Source organism: Plecotus auritus, assembly GCF_963455305.1.
Source record: "Plecotus auritus genome assembly, chromosome: 5".
Classification (NCBI taxonomy): domain Eukaryota; kingdom Metazoa; phylum Chordata; class Mammalia; order Chiroptera; family Vespertilionidae; genus Plecotus; species Plecotus auritus.
Window position 1 is genome coordinate 159539518 of NC_137776.1, and position 25456 is coordinate 159564973.

Consider the following 25456-nt stretch of genomic DNA (forward strand, 5'->3'; position numbering starts at 1 on the left):
TCAGCCTGGGCCCTCCTGGACTGTGGGGTTGGCAGGACCCGGGCTAGTGTGGACCCTGCCCCCACTCGGTCTCCAGCGAGCGTGGAGCAGCTCTGGCTGGGGCAGGGGTCTCTGGAAGCACTGCTCCCGGGGAGCCTGGGGGCGCGGCCAGCGGCCGGGCACCCGCGGCTCCGGATTGGCTGTCCCGAGGACCCGCGGGCGGGGCTCCGGGCTGGGTCCCGCTCAGCGGCTAGCAGACGGCCGGGAGGCGGGGTCGGCGGGAGCCAGCAGCCAATGGACGCGCGGCCCCCGAGCAGTTACAAAGGGCCGGAGCCAGGCCGCCGCCGCGGCGGGGGAGGTGGGGCGAGGCGGGCTTGCTAAGGCGAGGCAGTGGCCGGGCCGGGCCGGGCCACAGGCGGTGGCGGCGGGACCATGGAAGCAGCGGTCGCTGCTCCGCGTCCCTGGCTGTTCCTCCTCGTGCTGGCGGCGGCGGCGGCAATGACACTGGTCCCGGGGGCGACGGGTGAGCGGCGGGGCTGGCGGGCGGCGGCGGGGTGGGCTGGCGGCGGCGGGGCGCGCGGGCCGGGCCCGGCCTCTGGCTCGCTCCTTCTCTTTCTCAAACATGGCGCGGGGCCGGGGGCGCAGGTGGCGGCGCCCGGGCAGGGGCCGGGCTTTACTGGCCGGGCCGCCGCCACGCGAGCCGCGGGCGGAGAGGGAAGGCGGGGCGGGGGTGTGTGTCCGAGCGCGGGTGGACGTGCCTGGCGGCCGGCAGCCGACCCCGCTCTCGGCCCCGCGGGGAAGGTGATGTCTCTGGCCCGTCTGAGATGGGGGACTGCCCTCTGGGGAACGAGTGGGCGCGGGCAGAGGGGTGTGAGGCCGGCCTCCGTCAGGGCGCCGTGTGGCGCTGTCCCAGGCACCCCACCCGGAGCAGGTTGGCCCGCGAGGCTCCCGGGGCAGGATCGGGGTCCGAGTCGCCAGGCTTCCCGCGCGGGGAGTGAGCCCTGAACCTCCACGGCTTCCCCGAGCGGTGGAGGGGGCGGCGTGTGGTGGCGACCCCGGGGTCAGCAGGGCGACCCCGCCGAGAGGGCCGCTTCTCCAGCCAGCGGTGGCTTTGAAGAGGAGCTGCGAAGCTTTGTGTGAGGAGCGGGGGGCGCGAAGATGAGCGGACTGTTTCTTTCGTGCGTCTGGGAATTGTTGAAGTGAACCCAGTAAATCAAATGGCTACAGATTGTTTTCGTCGTAGAAACTTGAACTTTTGTTCACTCTGCGGGGTTCGGAATGTTTGAATGGGGATGGCTCTGTGAATTGATCAAACGCTTTTATTTCTTCGAAGGAACATCGCTAGTGAGGTTCCTTTTCTTGAGTGACAGTTAGTTTGAATCAATCGTCTATGTAGCTGGTTTTCAAGGGGGGGATGTTCGCTCCGTTTTCCAAAATATTAAATCAGGACTGGGTATCTGGTCATTGCCTGCTACCGAGGAGTGTGAAAAACTTCGTTAGCATTCAAACTAAAATACTAAAAACTAAATTATAGAGCATTCGTGTTAGCAACTAAAATACAGTGAAAGCACATTTCTGTTTCTGAAATTGAATACCAGGTGTCTTCAGAAACAAAAACTCAGGACTGAGGGTGCCAATTATTAGCAATAGCTACTGTTTACCAAGAGCTTACTTGATGTGGATGCATAAAAAGTGCGCCAAAGTACATTATCTGATCCTCCTAACTGAATCCTCAGGGCTAGTAGCATTTGCCCCATTTTATACACGTAAAACTGCGGTGTGGAGAGGTGTTTTTTTGTTTGTTTTTGTTTTTACTCAATTACTAAGAGCTGGAGTTAGGATTTGCACCCAGGTTTTAGTGCTTCCTAAGCCTATACACTTTAATACATACACCTAATTGGCCCTTTTGTCTTTTTCAGTCTTCTAATGAGCATCAGCTTTATTATTCACTTTTAGATTTTGCCCTCACAATTTGAAAATCAAATTGGCTTTCTGACTACTAATACATTCCTGAGTCTCCTCTCACTGGGCCTACATTAGGGGAAACAATCGATTTTTGACATTAGTCTAAGGAGGAGGAGGGCAAGATAAATGGGTGGACAGGTGGGAGAATCAATATAGTTATTCCTCAAGCATAACTTGAGGAATGTCCACATCACTACTAACTCAAATAACAGTTCATTCTTTTTCACCTAACTTAGCACACAAAGTTTTCTTGGAATCAAGTCATAATATTGGAGTAATTGGTGTACAGAACATTGCCTAGTCCAGGCTCTGGAGGAGTTTACAGCTGGTGGCATACATTATAATACAAAGCTGATTCGGGTGCTAATGCACTTAAGTATAGACTACCGTTCTGCCTGCTCTTGTTGGGTATGTTGATGTTTCGGTCCATCCTTTGATCCATTCTGAAGAAGCGCAATGCTTTTATATGTTTATAACTTGGCTTCCTTTTTAAGAGCTCACAGTTCCTTATTGCCTGGGTATCAGTTTTGTAATTTCTCAGCTAATGCTATCTCCAACATAGATTTCTCTAAGGTTCCCTGTCCCTAATACACAGTTTAGTACCACTGTATGTCTACATGTATATCATGTGAGAGTGCTGCTTGTTTCCTTTCTGCCAATTCATAACTTTTTTCTTTATAAACATGCCCCAAACCAACTCTTCTTTATATTAGTATCTGTCTCTTCCTTTCTTTGTATCCACCTATCAGTTTAGTCCTCCTGCCTGTGTCATCCCTCACAATCTAGTTGCTTTCCAGTGTTTCTCTCTTCTAGGCTTTTCTATAGGCTACTGCTGAGCTCATCATCCTCAGTCATCCCTACAAAGGTTTTATAAGATTTCCCATTTGTATTCAGCACTTAGACCAACACCTGAGGCTTATGATTAAGGCCATCTCTGATTATCCAACACTTCTCACTATTGCAAACCCTCAATTCCAGCGATTTCTGTTTTCCTACTGGCTCCTGGCTTTTCAGCCTTTTCAAAATTACATACTTGATTTTGCCCCTTTTGGGAGTGTGAGGAGAGAAGTTCTCATTGCTGACTTTCTTCCTGTTCTCTATTCCCCTGAACTGTATATAGTACTTCAGATTTTGTTGCCTGTTTCTACCATCCTGTACTATTTAACTATACTCTTGAACATGTTATAGGTAATCAGAGGGCCAGGGTTATGCCTTTTATTTTCTTTATGCTCTCAGAACCTAGCACTGTGTTTTATATTCTGTTCCACTTAAATGCTTGCTGATTAAATGCATTCCATTTGACTGAGCATTCATGTAATATACTGTTATATTAATAGTTATGCAATATTAGTTGATAATTCTATGTGTATTCAGAATGAGTCGTATGATGTGGTGAAATAATCAGTTAGTTCTTAGGTTTGGTTATTAGTCCCAACTTTACCTCTAGTTAAACAGAAAATGGATATGACATCTATTTTTCCTAATTCATGAGATCATGAAGATCAAGAGAAAGTTGTCTTAGAGTTTGAGGTTGCTATTTGGTATTGGTAGTAATAGATTGGACTGATGTTCAACCAGCAATTCCCATTGGCCATGTGTGTTTTGATTGGTCAGATATCTTTTCTGATTGGTTAGTACCATTGTGGTGCCAGTTGATAAATATTTTTAATATAACTCCCAGTAGAGAGGCATCAGAATTCAAAGAGGGAAATGATTAATGTAAGCTGAAGTGATGGGGGAGGTTTCCTGGACACTTTAGGACTTAAACTGACGTTGAAGGGTGGCTAGAATTCAGGTGGGCAGAAAGAGAGATTTGATGGGTGTTAAGCTGTCTTTGCAAACTGTCTTCCTCAACTGTCCCAGAGCCTACCCCAGGGCAGAAACCAAAGCTTTTATTGACTGGCTGGCAAGTTACTCTTTCGAGTTAAGTTTCTTATTCTTTACTGTGATTTGGATGTATTAACCACTGTTATTATTTTTTTAATTTTTTTTTTTTTTTTTTTTTTTTTTTGCAATTCTAAAACCTCTGTAATATGTGATTGGAAACAAATCAGAAAGGTATTGCAAGTAAGGGAGAATAATATTATGGGCTGTCCATCAGGACTAGGCATTCTAATGGTGAAAGTCATTAAGTCACTTCAGTTTATAGGTGGAAAACATGATTGAGAGAAGTAAGGTGATTATCTCAGGGTTGGGCAGAACCAAGATAGGAACTTTGATTTTCTGATTCCAAATCTTGTGCTCTATATGGCACTTTAAAATATGAATGACTTTGGGCACGGAATGGTGGTGGGGATGAACAGGGTTAACAGAGTTGTTGGCAGTGAAAATGGCAACAGGTGTTAGACCAATGGAGTCAGACCCGATCAATGTTCAGCAACCTTGGTACTTGAGTTCTGGCTAAGAAAGAATTCAGAGTAAAGACTCAAACTATGAGAGAAAGTTTATTTAGAAAGTCACAGAAGTAAAAAAAAAGAAAGAAAGAAAGTCACAGAAGTAGAAGTGAGCCATAGAAGAAATGGGCTTAAACAACAAGCTAATGAAGCAAAAAAAAAAGGTGGTGGGGTGGGGCCTTGGAGCTTAGAGCTTAGGAGAGAGAAGGGTAAAGACAATGTGCTGGGTGTGGGGGAAGGAGAGAGACGAGGAAAGGGGAGAGGGAGAGCTTGCTGGGTCTTCTGTCCTAAGGGCTTTTAAGGATGGAGATTTTAGGGGAGGTCCCAGAAGAGGATCTCAATAGAATATCCATCAGCTTTCCAGGTGTATCCTTTCAGGGTCCTGGCCTCCACTGATTGGTGGGCGCCAGGGCAGGGGGTTATTAGTCAATGCATCTGGTGCTGAGGTCAGCCATGGTTTTGCTTATCTGGCTTTTCTGGGCCTGGAGCTGAAACACAACTGAGGCTTAGGTGTATTTGATGCTGGTCAGAACTTAACTGTCCTGGGGGGCTTAATGCTTAAGGACTATTCTCCAGCCCCCTTGTTCATCACCATCTAAGGGACTGAGCCATATAACTAGTGACATGCCAGGGGAGGAAAGGTGTTGAGTGTGCGGGAGTGTCCAAACCCCATAGCCAGTGATATGAAAGATCATTTTTGTGGTCAAAAATGACCAGCGATATGCTAGGGAAGGAAAGGTACCCTGTGGGTAGGTCCTTGTTTTCTCAGTTTTGTCTGTTGCTGGGGTTTTCAGCCCTGGTGACCTTGTCTACCTGGCCTATTGTCCTTGCTCTGCTCATGTCTGTTTAACTGCCTGCGACAGGGTGACTTACCTAAGTGAAGTTATCTTGAATTTCAGAGAACTTAAGAAAAGTGGCTTCTGTAGGTGGGAGGGAGGGGGGAATGATCCTCTTATCTAATAAAAGAGTAATATGCAAATTAACCATCACTCCACTGCACCCACAAGCCACGCCCACCAGCCAATCAGGAGCAAATATGCAAATAAACCCAACCAAGATGGCTACAGCCACAGAGAGCAGGAGGGAGGCTTGGGTTTCCCCGGCGATGGAGGAAGCCAAGCTTTCCGCCTGCCCTTGCTGGCCTAGGCCTCCACTCAAGGCTACAAAGTTTCAATGATAGAAGATACATAAAACCAAACAGAAATGGCGGCAGCCACGGAGCTGGAAAGAGCAGGAGGCTAGGGTTGCCCTGGACGATGGAGGAAGCCAAGCTTTCCGCACACCCTGGCGGGCCCAGGCCTCACTTAAGGCTACAAAGTTTCAATTATAGAAGATACATAAATCCTAGTAGAAATGGCAGCCGCCACAGAGCAAGCAGAAGGCTTGGCTCCGTTCCAGGCTACAAAGTTTCAATTGTAGAAGATAAATAAACCCCAGATACCAGGGCCTCCGCTTGGGTTGCGGTTGGGGGGGACCCAGGCCTGCAGGGGAGAGCAGTTGGGGGGTCAAGGCCTGCAGGGGAGGGCAGTTAGGGGGAAAAGGCTGGCAGAGGAGCAGTTAGGCATCAATCAGGCTGGCAGGGGAGTGGTTAGGGGGTGATAGGCTGGCATGCAGAAGCGGTTAGGGGCATTCAGGAAGGCAGGCAGGTGAGCAGTTGGGAGCCGGCAGTCCTGGATTGTGAGGGGGATGTCCGACTTCCCATTTAGGCTCAATCCTACTGGGATTAGGCTTAAATGGGCAGTCGGACATCCCTCGAGGGGTCCCAGATTGGAGAGGGTGCAGGCTGGGCTGAGGGACACACCCCCGTGCACGAATATCGTGCACCAGGCCTCTAGTTACAAGATATAAAGTCTGCAAGAGAAGGTCAGTCTCTTTTTTATATTGCTGATAAAAGGACCTGGTATAGTGTTTATTGGTTGAGAAACCAGGCTTATCATTCTTTGGAAAAGGGTAAAACAGTTTTAAGTTTAATTAAAATGGGATATAATTGAAAGGCCTTGCAGTACATGGTCAGGTTTAGAATTTTAGATGATTTACTTTGTTATTGAAATTAAATGGGAAACTGACATAATAGAAATAATCAAGAGGAAGACAAATCTTGTACCTGTGGGGAGGGCCCTTTTTGAAAGGTTCTTCTAGGCCTAGTTAAAATAGTTACCTGAACTTGACACCATTCTTGAACTGTTATGTAGTATCAGATATGCTTATGTCTAATGAAGTGGGTTTTGAAAATATCATTGTCCAGTGGATGGCCTTTTTGATGTGAGAAAGAATGTGTGTCTTCAAACCACAGAGCTCTCTGCACATGTTGACTAACTGCATGGTTTTTGCTGTTCTTTCTTGGTGGTGTCTTATATAATACAAGTTTTCAGAACAGATGGACTGTGGTTTGATATCATGTGATTGGGTCACATCTTTGCTTCCTGCTTCTGGAATTGAGGGCAGATGCTGGCATACTTCTCAGGGATTTTCATGCTTTGATCCATAGGACTGACTCAAGAAAACTTTTGGAATCTTCTCAAAATGTATGGTCTATCTTGACCTAGCCTAACTCTAATACTTAGGTTAACATTTAATGCCTTTTTAAAACTGAATTTTCTCAATATAAAATCCAAGCAGCTCCATAAACATTAAGATATGCTGCTGCTCTGAATTAAATCCCAGTATGGTTTTGGCTCAGATAATGCAGGTAGGTTTCTTTTGGTTATCCCTTTTTGATATGAACTTATAACTGGTTGACTTGCATTTTTTTTTTTGCTTTAGATAAACACTTTCTCAAACACTAATGATTGAAATAAGTTTGATTGGTTTTATGGGTCTAATATTATATATCAGATCTGGCCTTTTGTAAAGCTGCTTTCTCATTTTGACAATTTGAGAGGATTATACATTATAAAGAATGATGTATAACTTTAAAAAATTTTTTTTACTTGCTTAGACACTTCTTGAAGGTTCAGTGGTCCTTGCACCACTTTATCAATCTGAAAGGAGTACATTATAAGAATGTGCCAGGCATTCTACCTGCCTTGTGTCATTTAATGCTCATAAACAACCCTGTGTGGTGGCTGTATAATAGTACAAATGCTTCTTACTTATGTACCAGTTAATTTCCAAGACTCTATAAGTCTATTTGTTCCTAGGTCCAGATGACCAGTGCTTAGGAGATAACTAGATTTTTATGACATTTGTTCTAACCTAGGATTCTTTTCACTTCTCTTACATTATCCAAAAATGTTAAATTTTGTCTTTCATCTTTTAATTATGAATACATTTATAAAAGGAGGACACTGCTTCAGATCAAACAGATGGCTAGACTAACCACTGAGAGACTCAAGTGGTTGTGCGTTACCATTAACCCCATCTACCTGGGTAAGCAGAGTTGGCAGGATTCTGCTCAGATTGGAACATTGTTTGTATCTGAAAGTTTGTAAATAGAAGAGCTTCTGTTTTCATTTTACAGACCAGGAAATTGAGGTCATAGTGAATGGTGGAGCCTGCATTTGAGTATTCCAGAGTGTGTACTCTTCTGTTCATCATGCTGCTTTCATATATAGTAAACTAGAGGCCTGATGCATGAAATTTGTGCAAGGGGATCAGCTCTCGCAGCCCCTCGCAGCCTTGGCTGACCCTCGCAGCTCCGGCTTTGTCCGGAAGGTCGTCTGGTTGTTCTGCTGTTCGGTCTAATTAGCATATTTGCTCTTTATTATATAGGATACCTTGTTATGGTTACTTCTTAATCAGGAAGATTTTCTTTTTTTTAAAACCATGAGAATTTGCTTTAGCTTGTCTTAATTACAGTTTGCCTCTTTGCAACTGCAAGTTACTCAGATGCTTGCAGTTTTTATTTGACATTATATTTTTAGGTAATTTGAATCTGTCTGATGAGTCTAGTAATAGTTGATCACTCACTATTTGTATTGTTTTATGCAGATTCGTAGCAAACTCCTTGCTTCTCAAAGTAATATAGATCTGAACATTTGAATTAGAGAAAAGAAAAAAACTGTCACTATCTGTGATTAATATTTTGGCTTATTCTACCCCCCATGCATTTTTTATTAGTATAATAAGACCATTCTTTAATCATTCTGTCTCTTTCAGTAGTTATCAAAACTAATAAAAGTGTTGGTAAAGAGCTTCAGAAGAAATGGTTCATTTAATCTCAGTCAGCAAACCTTTAGTAGTGATCAACATGAGAAGTATAGAAAAAGAAGCCGCTTGCTTTCAAGAAATAACATGCTGTGGAAATATGAATACAGATTCAATACTAGCAACCACAGGGACTACTTTTTAGAGATGGTAGGGCTTGTTCTTCATGCCTTGCAGGATGCATAGAGTTCATTGTGTATGATCTGTGTGAAGAAGGAGCATGCTAGTTTCAAGAATTTTAGGAAGTTCAGCACATAAAAGGTGAGTTCAGAGAATTATGAGTCTTGAAATCAGGAAGATGGTTTTAAAATAGAAAAAGAAGTCTAAATGTACCATAGAGAACATGGAGCAAGATGGCTGTGTAGAAGATTTTGAGATTGGTATGATGGCATTGGGAATGGAGTGGAAGGGTGGCTTTATGACATTTAAAAATGAACTTGGAAGAGCTGGTAGTAGTGCCTTTGCATTGCTGCTCCCTTGCCTGAGTGCTTTTAGCTGAATGGCAATACCTGTTAGCTATAAAATGGAGTATAAAAATGAAGAAGGACTCCATGAAATAAAAAAAAAGATAAAGAATGACCCCAGAATTTTTACTCCTGGATAATGCCTTTAAGTAGTAAGGAATTTGGCAAGAGAAAGATCAAGGGGAAATGAATTCTAGTTTGAGCATGTTGAGGTTGAGGTGATAGTATAGCCCAGTGGTCGGCAAACTCATTAGTCAACAGAGCCAAATATCAACAGTACAACAATTGAAATTTCTTTTGAGAGCTGAAAACCAACTTCTGCGCATGGGCCACGAAGTTTCAATCACTGTACGTGCGCGCCCGCACGTGGTATTTTGTGGAAGAGCCTCACTTAAGGGCCAAAGAGCTGCATGTGGCTCGCGAGCCGCAGTTTGCCGACCACTGGTATAGCCAAATGGGATTGTTCAATAGGCAGCAAACATATAAGACTGGAACATAATTGGAAATGAGAGAGAATCTTAGGTCAGGAAATGATTATCATCCTTCACCTTCCACCTCATTCTTTGCCACCCTAAATGGAGTAGTATTTATTTTGACCCCAAACTCCTAGCTTAGATCTGGAGCCTTGTTCATTTCACTGTGATATACTTCCCTCCTGGATTTCATGTCCATGCTGTGCCCCTGCTGCTGCCCTCCCTCCACCCCCAACACCCAAGAAGAATATAGTTAGAAGTATTTGTGATCTTCTGGTTGTACTGAAATTAGCCTTTAGTTTGTGCTGCTTTCTCTCCAGTAATATGATTGACCTCTTAGGAATCTGCTCTGGTTCCTGGCCTGCATTTATACCACTGCTTTAGGTCGTGGTTGTGATTTCATAGGTCTAACCTCCAACTGTCTTTTGGAGCTCCCTGTTAAATGCTTTTCATGCTATTGTTTTTCTTCATGGACCAAACATTGGTGCAGTTGTATTTCTAGACCATCTTTATTTTTCTCTTTGGATTGATTTCACTTGTTTTTCTTCCAGTTTTGAAGGCATTCAAATCATGTGACTTGGTTGCCAGAAATTTAATAAAATCTTTGTTTATAGTAATAGGTATAAGAACCCCCATATATTTGCCTGGAATTAGATTCTAATTAGTGTATCTCTCTGGGACTCACTTCTCACAGGAGGATAACACCTAACTTAAATGATAGTTGTGAAGATAGTGCAGTGTTTACAAGATACCTAGCACATAGCCTGATACCAGTAAATAATTAATAAATGGGACTTATTATATATTTAAATAACTGAAGGACTGTCTTTTGGAAGAAATATATTTGTAATAATGAACTATGATTAACTGGTAGACTGAGAGGCAGATTTCACTTAAATAAGGAAGAACTTTCTATCAGTGGGAACTGTCCAAAAGTGGGCAGAGGCTGGATTGCCTTCTGTCTGAGAAGTTGTAGAAGGAATTTCTTGTGTTAGGTGGGAGGTTGGAATTGATTAACTCCAAGTTCTGTTTCTACTCTAGAATTCTGTACTTTTAGGTGTAATCCACGCTTCCTTGTTCATTGTTTTTAGCCGGTATACAGGCTTTCAACCTCCCTAGCAGTTATGGCTTTAGAGATGAGCACTATTTTGTAACTTTCTTAATGTAATATGATTGACCTCTTCATATTGGGCAATCTATTACTTATTCATAGATTTGCTTGTGTACTTTGACCATTTTTCAAAACCGGATTTAGGAAGCTTGAAATAAAACATAAGATCAAAACTAATGATCAGAAAGATAACCAATAAGCAAAAGGGAAAAGAAAGAGAACAGTTATCTATATATTTTAGCTGAAGAAAACTTTAGAAGTTGAGCACAATGCTTAGCTCTGAGTTTTCTAGCAGTGAAAGTAATAAGGGAACCTGATAGTTTACATAGATCTCAATACCTGTTACTGAGAATTCATGAGGAGCTGCCATCTTCTTTAATTAGTAATATGGAACTCCAAACAGGAAGGTTGTAATGCAGGAAGAATCTCCAAGTGGTAAGGGTTCCTGGAACTGGCTGCCCTGAGTCTTATTTTCTTAAACTTCATCTTTAACATGTATTTGAGGGTTCAATTTAGTGCTGCTACTGCCATTTTTCTTCTCCACTCTAAGGCTCTGATCCAAGTATGAACACACTAGTCTTAACCTAATGCCAACAGAACAGCTGATGTAAGGCTGGAACATTTAAATCAAGCTTTGCTAAAAGCTAGAGGGGACAATGAATAGAGAGCAACATGAAACTGATCAACCTGCTTTACAAAGACATTTTCCTCATGTCCTTATCTTTTGGCCTGTCTCCATTTGGCAGACATCATCTGGGTACTTCAACCAAAGGTGAACAGAGCCAGACGTATACCTTTCAGCAAACAGGCACAGTACAGCAAGGTCCAGAGGGTGTCTTTGCTTGGGTTTCTTGTTTGAAGAGCTGCCTCCTATGTGGGTAATGGATGTTGGGAATGATGACTTCCTTTACTCAGAAAGAGTGGTCCTACATATGTAGTTTCCTTAGTAACCCCAATCTACACTAATAAAAGAGTAAGATGCAAATTGACCGTACCTTCCAGCCAACCAGCACACCAACCAACCAGGAGTGAGTATGCAAGTTAACCCAACAAAGATGGCGGGTTAATTTGCATACGCAGGCGCCGAGCGGCTGGGGGCTGGGCGGGAGGACACAGGTGTGCCCCACCACCCCAGCCACTCCGAGCCTCTGGGCAGCGTGGGAAGGCGGAAAGGTGGCTCTGGCCAGAGCAAAGGCGGTGCCGGCAGTCAGGGGAAGGAAGGCCCATTCTTGCATGAATCTTCGTGCATTGGGCCTCTAGTATTTAAGTAAAAGATACCTACATGTGTTACCATGAAGGACATTCTTTGGTTAGGAATAGGCTGATTTCATTGGGAAAATCAGGTTTCTCCTTGCTCTTAAGCAGAATCTATTGTAGAAGTCTTTGTATAAGGGGCATTGGGAAATAAAATGAAGAATTTGGGTTTATCACTCTCCATGACTTGTATGGATTCATTTTCTTTTCTTATTCTGCAGTTACTGAGCTACTTTAGGCCTGTTCCTGTGTATCCTTGTTATACCCAACAGGGCTGAACCTCCTCATTTTTTTTTTTTTAAAGATACACTTTTATTGATTTCAGAGAAGAAGGGAGGGGTGTGTGTGTGTGTGTGGGGGAGAGAGAGAGAGAGAGAGAGAGAGAGAGAGAGAAAGAGAGAGAGAGACATGTCCCCTTCTGGGGATCAAGCCCGCAGTTGGCATTGTGCCCTGACCGGAAATCGAAGGGGTTGACACTCAACCACTGAGCCATGCTGGCTGGGCTGTACCTCCTTATTTTTGTTCACTTGCTTCAGGATAACCATTCCATCTAGATTTCCTAGGTGTGAACCTCACTGATTACATAATAGTGTATATTTATAGTTCTAGGACACCTTGTGCAGGCATCCTGTTACATCTACAATATAAGATGTTTAAATATGCAATAAAATACAAATAGCAACCATGGAAAAAAGCAAAAACAAATAAATGGCTTTTTCTACTGGAAGTGAAGTCTTATACACATATTTGGGAGCACTGAACATGGAGGAGATAGTTAAACCTGAGGAGGAATATAGAGATAGAAAAGCAGTAACTGGCTTTTAAATCTGTACAAACACACACACAATATATGTATGGAGGGTTTTTGGTTTTTTTTTTTTTTTTTTTTTGCTTGATGTATTCATTTCCAAATGGAACCATAATGTGCTCTAATTGAGTCTCTTTGTTTAGCACATGGCTGTTGATTTGAGTACTTTCTCTAGTTGAAAACTGACATTTTTACTTTTGTTATTTAATCTGCAACAGATTTAAATAAAAACACCAAGATTGTGTATTGTAGATTTTCTTAAACAATAATTATATGTAATTATTTTACCCAAATAAACAAGTTAAAGTAGTTTTAGCTCTTTTATCTCATTTCCCATTTGGAAAAAATTACAAACCAGGGGCCAGAGTTTGATCATGTTTCTCAATGAGGAAATATAATTCTGATTGCTAGTTCCATCTAGTTCCACCAAAGCAGTGTAAAATTGATGCTAGTGAAGAGTACTGAAAATATGGAAAGGAGCATGGAGAGTGGCTACATGCTACTAAAAACAGTTAATAGTTTTCATGAATATGGTATCTCAAAAATTTTAAGGGACCTTTAAAGATTAAATGAGATGTGCACATAAAACTGTGACGTATGTCTGGCACATAGAAAACATGAAGTAAATGATAGTTGTTATGAAGAAGATAGTTTTTCATAGAATTTTTAGACTAGAAAAAAAAACACAGAACTCAGAGGACTGTGTTTATCATATCATCTGACATTTTTTTACAGGTGAGGAAATTGGGCCTCAGAAGTCATGTGGCATTTCAGGATAATAGTTCAGCTAATGACTGAACAGGAATCTGGCTTCCTCCTTACTTTAGAACTTCATTTATAGCATCCCTTTTCTGACTCAAACCTCTTTTAGGGAAAATGATTTTTTTGAAAATTGCCTAAATTTCTGGAAGAATACTGTCAAGTTAGACCATCTAACAGATGGAAGCATAGATGGATAAATGACAATATTATTAATGTAGCAAAATAGTAACTATTATAGAAAGTAAGTGATAGGTATATAGGTGTTCATAGTTCTGTCATTTTTTCTGAATGTTTGAAATGTTCATAATAAAATGTTGGGGTTGGGGGCAATTGGAAAAAATCTCCTTACCCCAGAGTGTTTCTTTTACTGATCTAAACACAGACAAAGCAGCAGTACTTGCTACGCCAAGGGAAGTAAGACAACCCTGGAGCCAGCGCCTTTGGAAGTGCACATTTTAGGGCCTTTCCTTGACTTTCTTGAGGGAGTAAGAATCCCAGGTCTACCTTGACTTTTTCTTGTCCTTTTCTTTCTTTTCTCTCGCCTTAAAAAAAAAAAAAAATTACAAATGATAGTTGTGCATTGCAGATTTGAAATTCCCTAACCCAACAACAAACAAGCCAATTAGCACTGTAGATCCTGTTCCCATGAACAAATGCTCTAATTTATTTTTCTTTTTGTTGTTTTGCTTTCTATTTTCTTGTGGTAAATTTTAATTTTGTTCTATTCTTATTTTTTTATTTTTAAAAAATCTTTATTGTTGAAAGTATTACATCTGTCCCCCTTTTCCCCTCTTCTTATTTTTAATGCATTTCTAAGCTTGAATCTTTCTGTTCTCACATAGTCTTTCTCCCTAAGATCACAATTGTTTCTTCCACAAAATTCTTTATTTTTTATTGATTTCAGAGAGGAAGGGAGAGGGAGAGGGAGATAGAAACATCAATGACGAGAGAGGATCATTGATCGGCTGCCTCCTGCACAACATCCACTAGGGATAGAGCCTACAGCCCAGGCATGTGCCCTTGACCAGAATCGAACCTAGAACCTTTCAGTCCATAGGTCGACGATCTATGCACTGGCTAGGGCAAATTCTTTTCTTTTTTTTAAGGCCATATAGATATTCTTTTAGCTAGGGCCTTTCTACTCTTTCTTATTTGTCATTTAAGCTTTGTCAAATCCAGCCTTCCCTTGCCTTATGGTGGGAGAAGGGGAAGGAGGGAAGAGTTTTAATAAATTGGCTTTTAGGAGTCAAGTAGAAACCTTAAGGGATACTCTTTAAGGACCACCAGACTCAGAATTAGCTGTGTGTTGCAAGCAGATGGTGTGCCCTAAGGAAATAGCTGCTCTGAGTGACTGGCTGTTTGCATCTAATTTAGCTTAGAGATCCTGAAATTGGGAGAAAAGTCTCATGGAGCAAATGGATATAGTCACTTATGAAACATTCTAAACCATAGCTAGGACCTAGTAATTATTGACTTGTGTGTAGATGCCATAATTCCATGCTGCATATACATATGCTGCATAATTCTGTGCTGTATTTTCAATTCTCTGAAGGATAAGTAACATCAAGCCCTGGCAGACTCTTATCATTTAATAATCTCACCCCCCTAGAGGCCTTCTTCCATAACCAGAACGCTAGCATCAATGCTACAAGCAATTTGAAACCCATATTCCTAATGCTATCTCTGTACATCTAGATTCTGAGGTTTGAAAACTTTACTAGATTGGTTACAGAGCATCCCAAGCTCTGGTTTAGTCTTAAAGGGTAAATGTTCCTTTGAAAGGAATTCAGACAACACTAGATACTTGCATACTTATGCCCCAAGGGAGGCCATGGATTCAATGGTTAGAAATTTTATAAAATGCTATTAAAGCCCCCTTGTTTTGGCTGGGCTTTAATATCCTTGCTTGGTTTAATTCAGCTATGTTCATCTAGGTGACTGCAACCAGAATTGAACTGCTTGCTTTGACATCTTGTTTGACAAGGAACATGAACATTTCAGACTAGGGAAGGCAAGAAAATGAAAGCTTATTTAACCGTATGTGTTGTTCACCAAACCTCTGAGATTTCTGACAATATCTATCATCCTTCTTTTGGCTGAGTTCAGTTAATTTTTTTCTTTGTCCTACAAAGGGATGGGAATGACATAAAGCTAAATACCAAGAGACTCAATTAAAAGTAGAAAGTGTAATTGCTTTTGTGGAGCAGGAAATAGCAGTGCTGAGGAATGCTTTGAAACTTTCTCTGTGAAGGTCTTACATGTCTTGGTAGAGTTATTCCTTGGTATTGGATTTTTTGATGCTTTTGTAAATTATATATTTTTTACTTTTTTGTTTTCTAATTATTGCTGGTTTAAAAAAAGCTGGTGACTTTTTTTTTTTTATCATGAATAGGTGTTAAGTTTTGTGGGGGGTTTTGTTTTGCTTACATCAAGATGATTATATGATCTATTTATAGTTTCCTAAACTGCCTAACTCTCTTATTCCTGAATCTGTGTACAATATTTTTGAATATCATCTTCCTGGAATGAACTCTCATTCTTCTTTAGGCTTTCTTAAGCCTCGGTGTAGGGTTAATCTTTGAGAGGAAGTCTCCCTTTGCATTTCCCCTAATCAGTGGCATGTTTGTTCTCTGCACTACGTTGTGAACTCCTTGAGAGTAGGAATCTCCTCATAATCACCTCTGTCCCCCTAAAGGTGTATTCTTCCTTTCTACACAGGGTACATACACTGTTCTTTCCTGGTAAAAGGTGTTCAGACCTTGCTTTCTGCTTCTAAAAGTACTAATTGCATAGCCCTGTCAGCTAATTTCTTCAACTGTGGCTCCCATAGTTCTTTTGCTGTTTGCTGGCCTAGATGTAACTCCTCTTGCCCTTAATTCAAAGGCAGCTGGTGGGTGGTTACTACTTCCTTCTCTTACCACATTTTCTATTTCATTCCCCTGGCCAGAATGATCTGCCACTTTCGTTTAGGTTTATTAGTAGACTTCAATATTTATGCAACCAAGTCACAACATGTATAGCCACTCTTGCTTTCCCAAAGGGAAAGGGTTGAGTCCTTTTGTCTCGTCTTACTTGGGGGAAATCACCAGAGATTATCTAATAATCCATTTTTTTCTTTCTGTGCTTAGAATAAGTCTAGATTATGTTGATGTAACTCATAGAGAACTTCTTGTAGAAAATTTCTGTTTCCTTGTCTATAAAATAAGGGATTAGGATCAGGTAATTATTAGGTTCCTTCCAGCATGAACATTTTATGGTTAATGAGTTATGATTCTTTGTTAGTAAGGATTATTGCATATAAATGTACACACTGGATGTGTTCCAACACTTTGTTAATTTGGAACTGAAAATCTACTTCCCTGTAGGTACCTCTCATGCTACTACCGTGAATTTCTTGGGCTAACCCTGTTCCAAAAGTCATATTGCCAAAAAACTCTGCACAGGTATCTATGAATGGAGAAAGAGAATAATAGCTACCATTCATGGTTTTATGTGCACACTGTTTAAGTTATATCCTAGAGTTGTATGCAGGTTTACTCTAATTCTCTGGCCAGTGCTAGGACAGAGACTGGCTCATAGTAGGTGATAAATATTTGTTGAATAAATACCCCTATCCTCTGGGTACCTGGTTCCCTTCCTAGGAAGCTAGTATTACTATTTCTTTTGTATCCTTCCAGAAGATAACTTTATAATAAGTACAAGCCAATGTGTATTCCTTTTCCTTCCTTCCCTCCTTCTCTTTCCTTCCCTTCTTTCCCTCCCTCCCTCTCTTCCTTAGCACAAATGTTACTATATCAAATACACTGTTCTGCATTATGTACTTTGGTTTAATACATCTCAAGGGGCTAAAGTCTACATTAGTACATAGAAAACATTATCATTTTTTTAGTAGCTGTATGGTCTTCTATTTTGTATTGGTACATCATGTTATTTTATCAGTTCTATTGGTAGATTAGATGCATAGGAAAGATTAGAAACAATCTAGTATAAACCATTAGGAAATTAATAACCATGTGTGTAAAACACTTTATCCATGTACAAGTATATCTATAGGCTACATTCCTTCTGGGTCAGAGGTTATGTTCATTGGTAATTTTGAAAGTGCTGGGTCAACCTCCATTTATATGGAGTAAGCTAGGTTATTCTGGACAATGGGATATTTTACATCATATGGGCTTGAGGGATGCATCTAAGTATGAATTTGGAAAGTTGAAAGGTGAGCACTGAGAGATGGAAAAAGGACTTAAAAAAATGAAGGTAGTAAAGGGTAAAAAAAATGTGCTTGCTTGGCCATTTTAATATGTTTTTTATTGATTTTTAGAGAGAGAGGAAGGAAGAGGGATAGGGAGAGAGAGAAACATCGGTGAGAGAGAAACAACAGTCAGCTGCCTCCTGCACACCCCCTTCTGTGGATCACACCGCAACCTGGGCATGCACCTGACCAGAATCAAACCACGTTCTCTTGGTTCCTGGGTCTATGCTCAACCACTGACCCACACTGGCCAGGCTTGCCTGGCCATTTTATAAAGGACCTTGGTGGTAGCAACAACTAACATACTAAAGAGATATTTCCTGAATGTTTATTCAAGAAACACATACTGGCCCAGCTGGCGTGGCTCAGTGGTTGAGCATCGACCTATGAACCAGGAGGTCATGGTTCGATTCCCAGTGGGGACACATGCCTGGGTTGCGGGCTCGAACCCCAGTGTGCGGTGTGCAAGAAGCAGCTGATCAATGATACTTTCTCATCATCCTCATCAATGATGTTTCTCTCTCACTCTCCCTTCCTCTCTGAAATCAATAAAAATATATTTTTAAAAAAAGAAAGAAAGAAACACATACTGGATCTCCTGGTGTGCCAAGGCCTAGGGATACAGAAATGCATAAAGCATTAACCCAGCCCCTGAGTGAAGTTCACAGTTTAATGGAGGAAATAGGTAAACAATTAGACAGTGAGGTGCTTTACTGTAATTGTTGTGCCTTGAAGATGTTAAGTTGAATTTGTCAAAACATGAAAACATGGATGATTTAATATTTGATGTAACTTTTAAAATAATAGAATCCTACCATTTAAAGGATTGTAGAGTTTTAAACCAACCTTTCATTTAGTGCGAGACATCCTTACTTCTTGAACTCTCATTCTTGGTCATTAAGATTCTGCTTAAATATATCTAACAACAGATAAGTCATAACCTTCTGAGGCAGCCATTTCCATTTTGTAGGGAGGAGCTGTAGTTAGGAAATGATTTTTTATGAAACCCAAAATTTACCACATCCTGACCTCATGGTCTGATTTAGTATATATAGGGTTAAGATAATTAACACAGTTGCAACATCTATAAAATAAGGTGATTGTATCCACTGCTAAGAGACCTTTCAGATTAGCCTTGTTTGAGTTAATTCTTTGAATCTCTAACTCATATTTACATGGCAGATTGATATTCAAACAACACTTACTGATTACTTATTATATTGGACATTTGTGAGATTTTGTGCCCAGTTCTCCCTCTGTTTCCCCCATCACCATGGCTACAATTAACAGTAAATACTGTTGACTTTTAAAAAAATCTGTTGTTAAACAGATTCCCCAAATCTGCTAAGCAAATCTTTATCCTGTACTTGTGCAGTTTATTTGATACTGAACCTAAATGAAATCCTTTGTATTAATTGCCCTTATTAAATCTCATCTTGCCATTTAGGCAGCCTATTCTTAGTGTGCTTTGCTCTGATAACAGTCAACATTCTATCAGCTAATTCATGGAGCTTCGGAGACTAGAAAATGCAGGTGTTGTGGAAAAAGAAGTGATTGAGAATTTAAGAGTGTCCCCTATTCTTCCAAGATGGAAGTGTGTATTGAATTAAATAATGCTTCTTAAGTGATTTAAAGGTAGCAGAAGTAAATGAAATTTTTCTGGAGTAATGTCTGGATAAATCATACTTCTGTTTGAAGCCCTAAATTTGGGAGTGAAATGTTATCTAGACTACTGGAGAATTTACTTTCACATTGTATGGTGCAGGGTATTTAGACAAGCTTCCTTTGACATTGCCACTGCAGGGTAACCCCAAGGGGGTGGAGTTGAGAAGAACCCAGAGTCCTTTGAGGAACAAAACCCAGGGCAGTGGCTGGAGGGAGTTTTTTCCCCCATCACAATTTATCTCCCCTATACCCTCTTCCAGCTCCACCCATCCCCCACCTCTGCAATCACCACACTGTTGTCTGTGTGTCCATGAATTCTTTCTCTCTTTTTTTCTTTTTTGCTCCATTCCTTCACCCCCACCAACACCCACCACCACCAGAACTGTCTGCCTGCTCTCTATCAATGAGTCTGTCTCTATTTTGTTTGTTAGTTCAGTTTGTTCATTAAATTTCATATATGAGTGAAAACATATGGTACTTGTGTTTTTCTGACTGGCTTATTTCACTTAACCTAATGTTCTCCAGGCCCATCCATGTTGTCGCAAAGAGTAAATTTTTCTTCCTTTTTGTGGCCAAGTAATATTTCATTGGTGTAAATGTACCATAACTGTTTTATCTACTCATCTACTGATGGGCACCTGGGCTGCTTCCAAATCTTGACTATTGTAAATAACACTGCAGTGAAAATAGAGGCATATAGTTTTTTGAATTAGTGTTTCCAGTTTCTTTGGATAATATACAGCGTATTTTTTAAAAAGAAGAGGACCTATAGGGTATACTTTCCCCAGATGGAGAAGAGAAGTGAGGACAGGCCTCCTTGAGCTGGGGCATGGTATTGGGAGCAGAGAGAAGAGGGGAAGGCAGATTACTCAGAACTGGAGTAGAGAAATAGACTAACAAATGTTAACATTAGTACCTGAAAGGATTTGTTATAATTTTAACTTTTGCCTTCACCTTTGCCAATAGTGGTGTGATCTGCTTTTAACTTATAGCTAAAGAGACTGTAGCTAGGGCATTGTGCATGATGGGCTCTTTACCTGCCTGCTGGTGCATATTTGGAAATATTCTCACTGTATAGTTAAATATAATTGTGCTGTAATAGGCAGGGTAAGAGAAAGAAGGGTCATTACCAGCCAAGTCAGAGTGGTAAAAAGACTGGAATTTAGTCTCTGGTGAGAAAAACCTTCCTTCCAATTAATACAGTTATTCAGTATGATAGATGACGTTTAGTTTTCACAGTAGAAAAAAAAAATAGCCTTAGGTGTGATTCCATTTGAAATTTGTTTCTGTATTTTAACTTAATTATCTAAAGCTACAAGTGCCCATTCTTGTAAGTTATGTTGTGTAAGGTGGTATCAATGACTTTAAGACTTTGTAAGTTTAGGATAATCAGATCACATACGTAAGCAAAACACTTGCCAGCAAGCATTCCTCAAATACCAGTTTTAATAAACTGTCTGCTGTCTTGAAGATGAGGTTTAACATTGTGACATTACTGAAATTTTTATTAAATCGTTCTCTAAATCAAGTAATGCTGGCTTGAGAATGGAAAAACGTTGTTTCAGACAACCACATTTACTGCGAATGAACTTTTGCAAATTGTACTACAAAGATAGGATCCATGGTATTGGCTGTTAGCTATTGGCTTTTGAATATATCATGCCTGTATTGCCATATGCTCTGATTTTTCGCTCTTTCAATTACAATTACTATGAAACTTTTGCTCGTATAGTGTACTGTGAGGATATTTGGCGTGAAGGAGATCTTAACACAACTGAAGAATCACCAGGGAAAGCCTACTGGCAATATTTGATTAGATGGTAGTTACTCATGACCCAAAATGTCATTCATTTTAGATTATCTTTTAAATTAAACATTAAAAATATTGTACACAATTCTTAGACTCTTCCTTCTCTTGACATATTTGTGACTTGTTTAGGAAACACTGCTTTAGAAAATATTTTTCTGATCACTATGTAGGAATCTAGGATTTAAAGATAAGAAAACAAACAACAACCAAAAAACTTGGCCATTCTCTCTCTCTCTCTCTCTCTCTCTCTCTCTCTCTCTCTATATATATATATATATATATATATATATATATATATATATATATTCTCACCTGAGGACATGTTTATTTAATTTTTTTTTTTGAGAGAGAGAGAAAGAGAAACATTGTTGTGAGAGAGAAACATTGACTGACTGCCTCCCACATGCACCCTGATTAGGATTCGAACCTGCAACCCAGGTATGTGTCCTGACTGGGAATTGAACCCGCAACCTTTTGGTCCACGGGATGAAGCTTCAACTAATTAAGCCACCTGGCCAGGGCAACTTGGCTATTCTTAATGTAATGAGAGACACTTTAACAACAAACTATAAATAGTTGGATTTGTGCTATCCTAAAGGTATGCTAAGAGAGCTATGGGAACTTACTGAAAGAAGCTGCCCAGTTAGTTATCTTAAGGGTAGAGGAAGGGTTCAAAATCTTGTTGAACATGGTCTTAAAGATTCAAAGGATGGGTTTAAACTAGCAAAGAGATACTATGTGTAAAGACCACAGTCATTATGGTTGTCATAATGGTGAGACATGTGTGGCCCTAGATAGCATTTTTAATGTGAGTGATAAGTTAGAACCCAAAAGTAATTTTTAATTGTTAGACCAAGTGTTGAACAGTTACTTCATGTACTCTAAGGGAGCTGTGAAGATCTTAGAACTGGGAGAGAATTCATGGCAGAAGTTTTATATATAGCAATTACCATATTATATTGTAACATTCTCCTTCACTAGTCTTTGGGTCTTTGGAACTCTTCAAGGGCTGTGACCATGAGTTATTAATCTTTGTTACTAAGATTTTGGTAGAGTAACTGATAAAACTAATACTTAGAGAACCTTGGTTGAATGACTACTTATGGGTAAAGAGGATTCAGGAGAGAATGATGACAATCTCCTATGATGGTGGTTTTAATCTTTTATGGTGACAGACCTTTTGTAATTCTATAAAATTTCTCCTTGAAAATGCAAATAAATACATGCAGCATTTGGCCTACAGTTTTATGGGATTCATGTGCTCTGAAGCCAGTCCATGGATTCCTGGTTCAGAATCTCTCCTTAGGAAATTATACTGAAGGAACCTATAACCACCACCAAACCTCACCATGAGTAATTACTGTATCTTAACAGTCTTTAAATGTCAGATTATGATAGTGTCTCTTATACTTGAGTTCTCTTCCTTTTTAGGAAGAAAAACAAAGTTTTTTATAATGATTAAGGTAAAACTTTTCTGATCTAGAAATAGAATAGACAAGTATGCTAATGAAGCCAGCAACCAAGAATCAGTTGCTTGAGAAGATCCTAACATTCCTGAATTTGGGTTTAGCAGGAGAGTTGGGAGTATCCAAGACTACTTCTGTCTCCAAGACTTGCTAGAAGGACTCATAGGACTAAGAAAAGCTGTTATACTAATGGTTATGGTTTATTACAGTGGAAATATACAGATTAAAATCATCAAAAGGAAAAGGCACATGGGATGAAGTCCAGGAGGAACTAAGTGCAAGCTTCCAGATGTCCTCTCCCAGTGCAGTGTGGCACAGGTGCACTCCATAGCTCAGCAATGATGTGACAGCACTTGTCAACCAGGGAAGCTCTCCAGAGCCTTGGTATCCAGGATTTTTATCGGGGCCCAGTCACACAGGCTTGCAGCATTCTTATCAGGGAGAAAATTTCAAGGATTCAGAGTTCATTTCCTAGGAACTGGCCAAGGGCCAGTCCTGAATGAAGAAGGCCTTTCTTGGGAATGTGAAGTGTTGGAGCAACTCAGGCCTGCACAGCAAGTTAGCTGTTCAGAGACTTAGCTTCAATCTGGCCTGCCTGTCTGCCTAGCCACTCTTTCTAGATAAAATAGACTTCCCTGGCCTCATCATAGGTGGCATTCTACATACACGGACTCTTCTTTTTTTCTTGTCAACAAGTAATTGGAAAGTTTGATTTGACTTAAAGAAGTAAATGTGCTTTGTAGTTTCATGAGATCATAGTGAAATGTACGTGCCCATTCTGTTGTTCAGTCAATGAGAATTTTTTGAATGCTACTACATACCACACTCAATGCTAGATGTGGATTTACAGAAATGATTAATATGGGTCCCTGCCCTCACGGAGCTTAGAGTTTCATAGGGGAGAGAAAAACAACAGTAGCAATTCTGGTAAGCATTGTGTGCTTTGGGAGAGCATGGTGGAAGGTCTATATGTGTATGCACGGAAAGGTATTGGTGATAATTAGGGGAAGACTCCCATAAAGGGACTCCTTGAGTTGAGCCATAAAGATCAAGTAGATAGAAATGAGCATGGAGCTGGTGTTTCTCTAGACATTTCTGTAGCCAGGTTGCCTGTTTTGTTAGAGCACCTATGTATTGTTACCTGTGCAGTCTCCTTGGCTTACTGAAAAAGCACCGTAATCCTGGCTAGAAGAGAAATGTCTTTCCCAGGGTTTATACAAGAGAAAAGAGTGGTGCAATACAAACCTATTTCCATTACTTCATTACCATAAGTCCACCCAAATAGCATTTCCAACCTACATTGGAAGATCGTAGTATTTTCATACATTGCTCTTCAATGGGAGGAGTATGTGAATGCATAGTTTTGGATTAGTAAGAGTAAGTATAACCAGTAAAAATTTAAATGTGCTTTGTTTCAAATGGGAGGGCAAATGCTTGCCTTACCTTGATGAAATTACATGTAATAATTTCTCTATACTTGGAAGCAAAAAAGCTTTAGACAAGAACTTTAGTCCAAATTTTATCATATTTGGCTCCTACATATATGTGCTTCTCAACTCTTCTAAGAGGAATAAAGAGTTTTGTTTTTTGAAAGTGCAAAGAAATTACTATAAGATCAGGACTGTCTTATAGTGAATATGGAATAATTTCAAAATGTTAACCTTGAGAATTTTTTCTAATAAAATCTTGTTCTCTTTTCCTAGCATTACAGTGTTTCTGCCACCTTTGCACAAAAGACAATTTTACTTGTGTCACAGATGGACTCTGCTTTGTCTCTGTCACAGAGACCACAGACAAAATTATACACAATAGCATGTGTATAGCTGAAGCCGACCTAATTCCTCGAGACAGGCCATTTGTATGTGCACCATCTTCAAAAACAGGGTCTGTTACTACAACATACTGCTGCAATCAGGACCACTGCAATAAAATAGAACTTCCAACTGTTGGTAAGTTATTGCATAAGATGTTTTTTTTTTCTTGATAGTACAAAGGAAAACCTTAGACTCTATGATTTTAGAACTGGAAGGGATCTTGGAGATTGTCTATCCCAGCTTGTTCAGTTTAGAGGCAAGAACAAACTTGTCCACAGTGGCAGGGTTGTAAGAGTAGACAAGATCCTGATTCCCGGGTGTGTGTTGTTTGAGTAGTTGATTCCATGATACTTTCTGCTTACCACAGCGGTATGTCCTCAGAATGCCATACTTTGTCTTCAGAGTGAATTTCTTCTTCCTTGTTTAGTGCTCTGTCCTTTTAAAGCAATCAATAATGGGTAGGAATTGAAAGCAGCACTAAACAGTCCAGATGCCTTCATTTTGTAATTTCACCTTGGCTTATGATCTTTATGTTTAAAATATTATATAGGCCATCTAGGCTTTAGGTCCTTCACTATAGTTTACATTTTAAAATGTCCTGGAAAAGCTATGAATTTTAAGGATAAACTCTTAGGATTAGATTAATTTAAGGTTCTGGTTTAAGATGTCAATCTAAGCACATTTAATTCTGTCCTCAAATGTCTACTGTAGTAATCAAAAGGAATATAAAAATAGAAGGACCTATATTAATGCTAGCAGAATTGATGGAAGAATGCTGCCCACATGCTTACACTTGTGTGAAACCTGACAATTTACTAGTACCAGTTAGAGAAGGGCAGCAGTCCCCCACCTGGTACGTGTGATAACAGCAAAGTGCAACTGAGTCTGCAGCATGACCAGGAAGCTCCCTGTGGCCAGGCTCTGTCAGACTCTTAACTTTTTCTGGCTCTTTTTGTAAGCATCTGCAATTCTAATATGACAATATGGTAATTCCAGAATTCTCCATTTCTATTATTTGGACTTGAAATATTTTAATGGAAACTCACAAAACCTTGAGAAGGACTCACTTCATTTCTAATGCTAAAAAAGCACAA

General features: G+C 40.4%; 1 protein-coding gene across 1 annotated transcript in view; it reads left to right on the top strand.

The window, feature by feature from the left end:
• Positions 1-325: 325 nt before the first annotated feature.
• Positions 326-25456, top strand: part of TGFBR1 (transforming growth factor beta receptor 1) — a 50842-nt gene continuing 25711 nt past the window's right edge. The window contains exons 1-2 of the mRNA XM_080668959.1: positions 326-502; positions 24252-24497. Of these exons, the coding sequence (XP_080525085.1) occupies positions 412-502; positions 24252-24497 (337 nt within the window). The 5' untranslated portion in view covers positions 326-411. The remainder of the gene's footprint in view (positions 503-24251; positions 24498-25456) is intronic.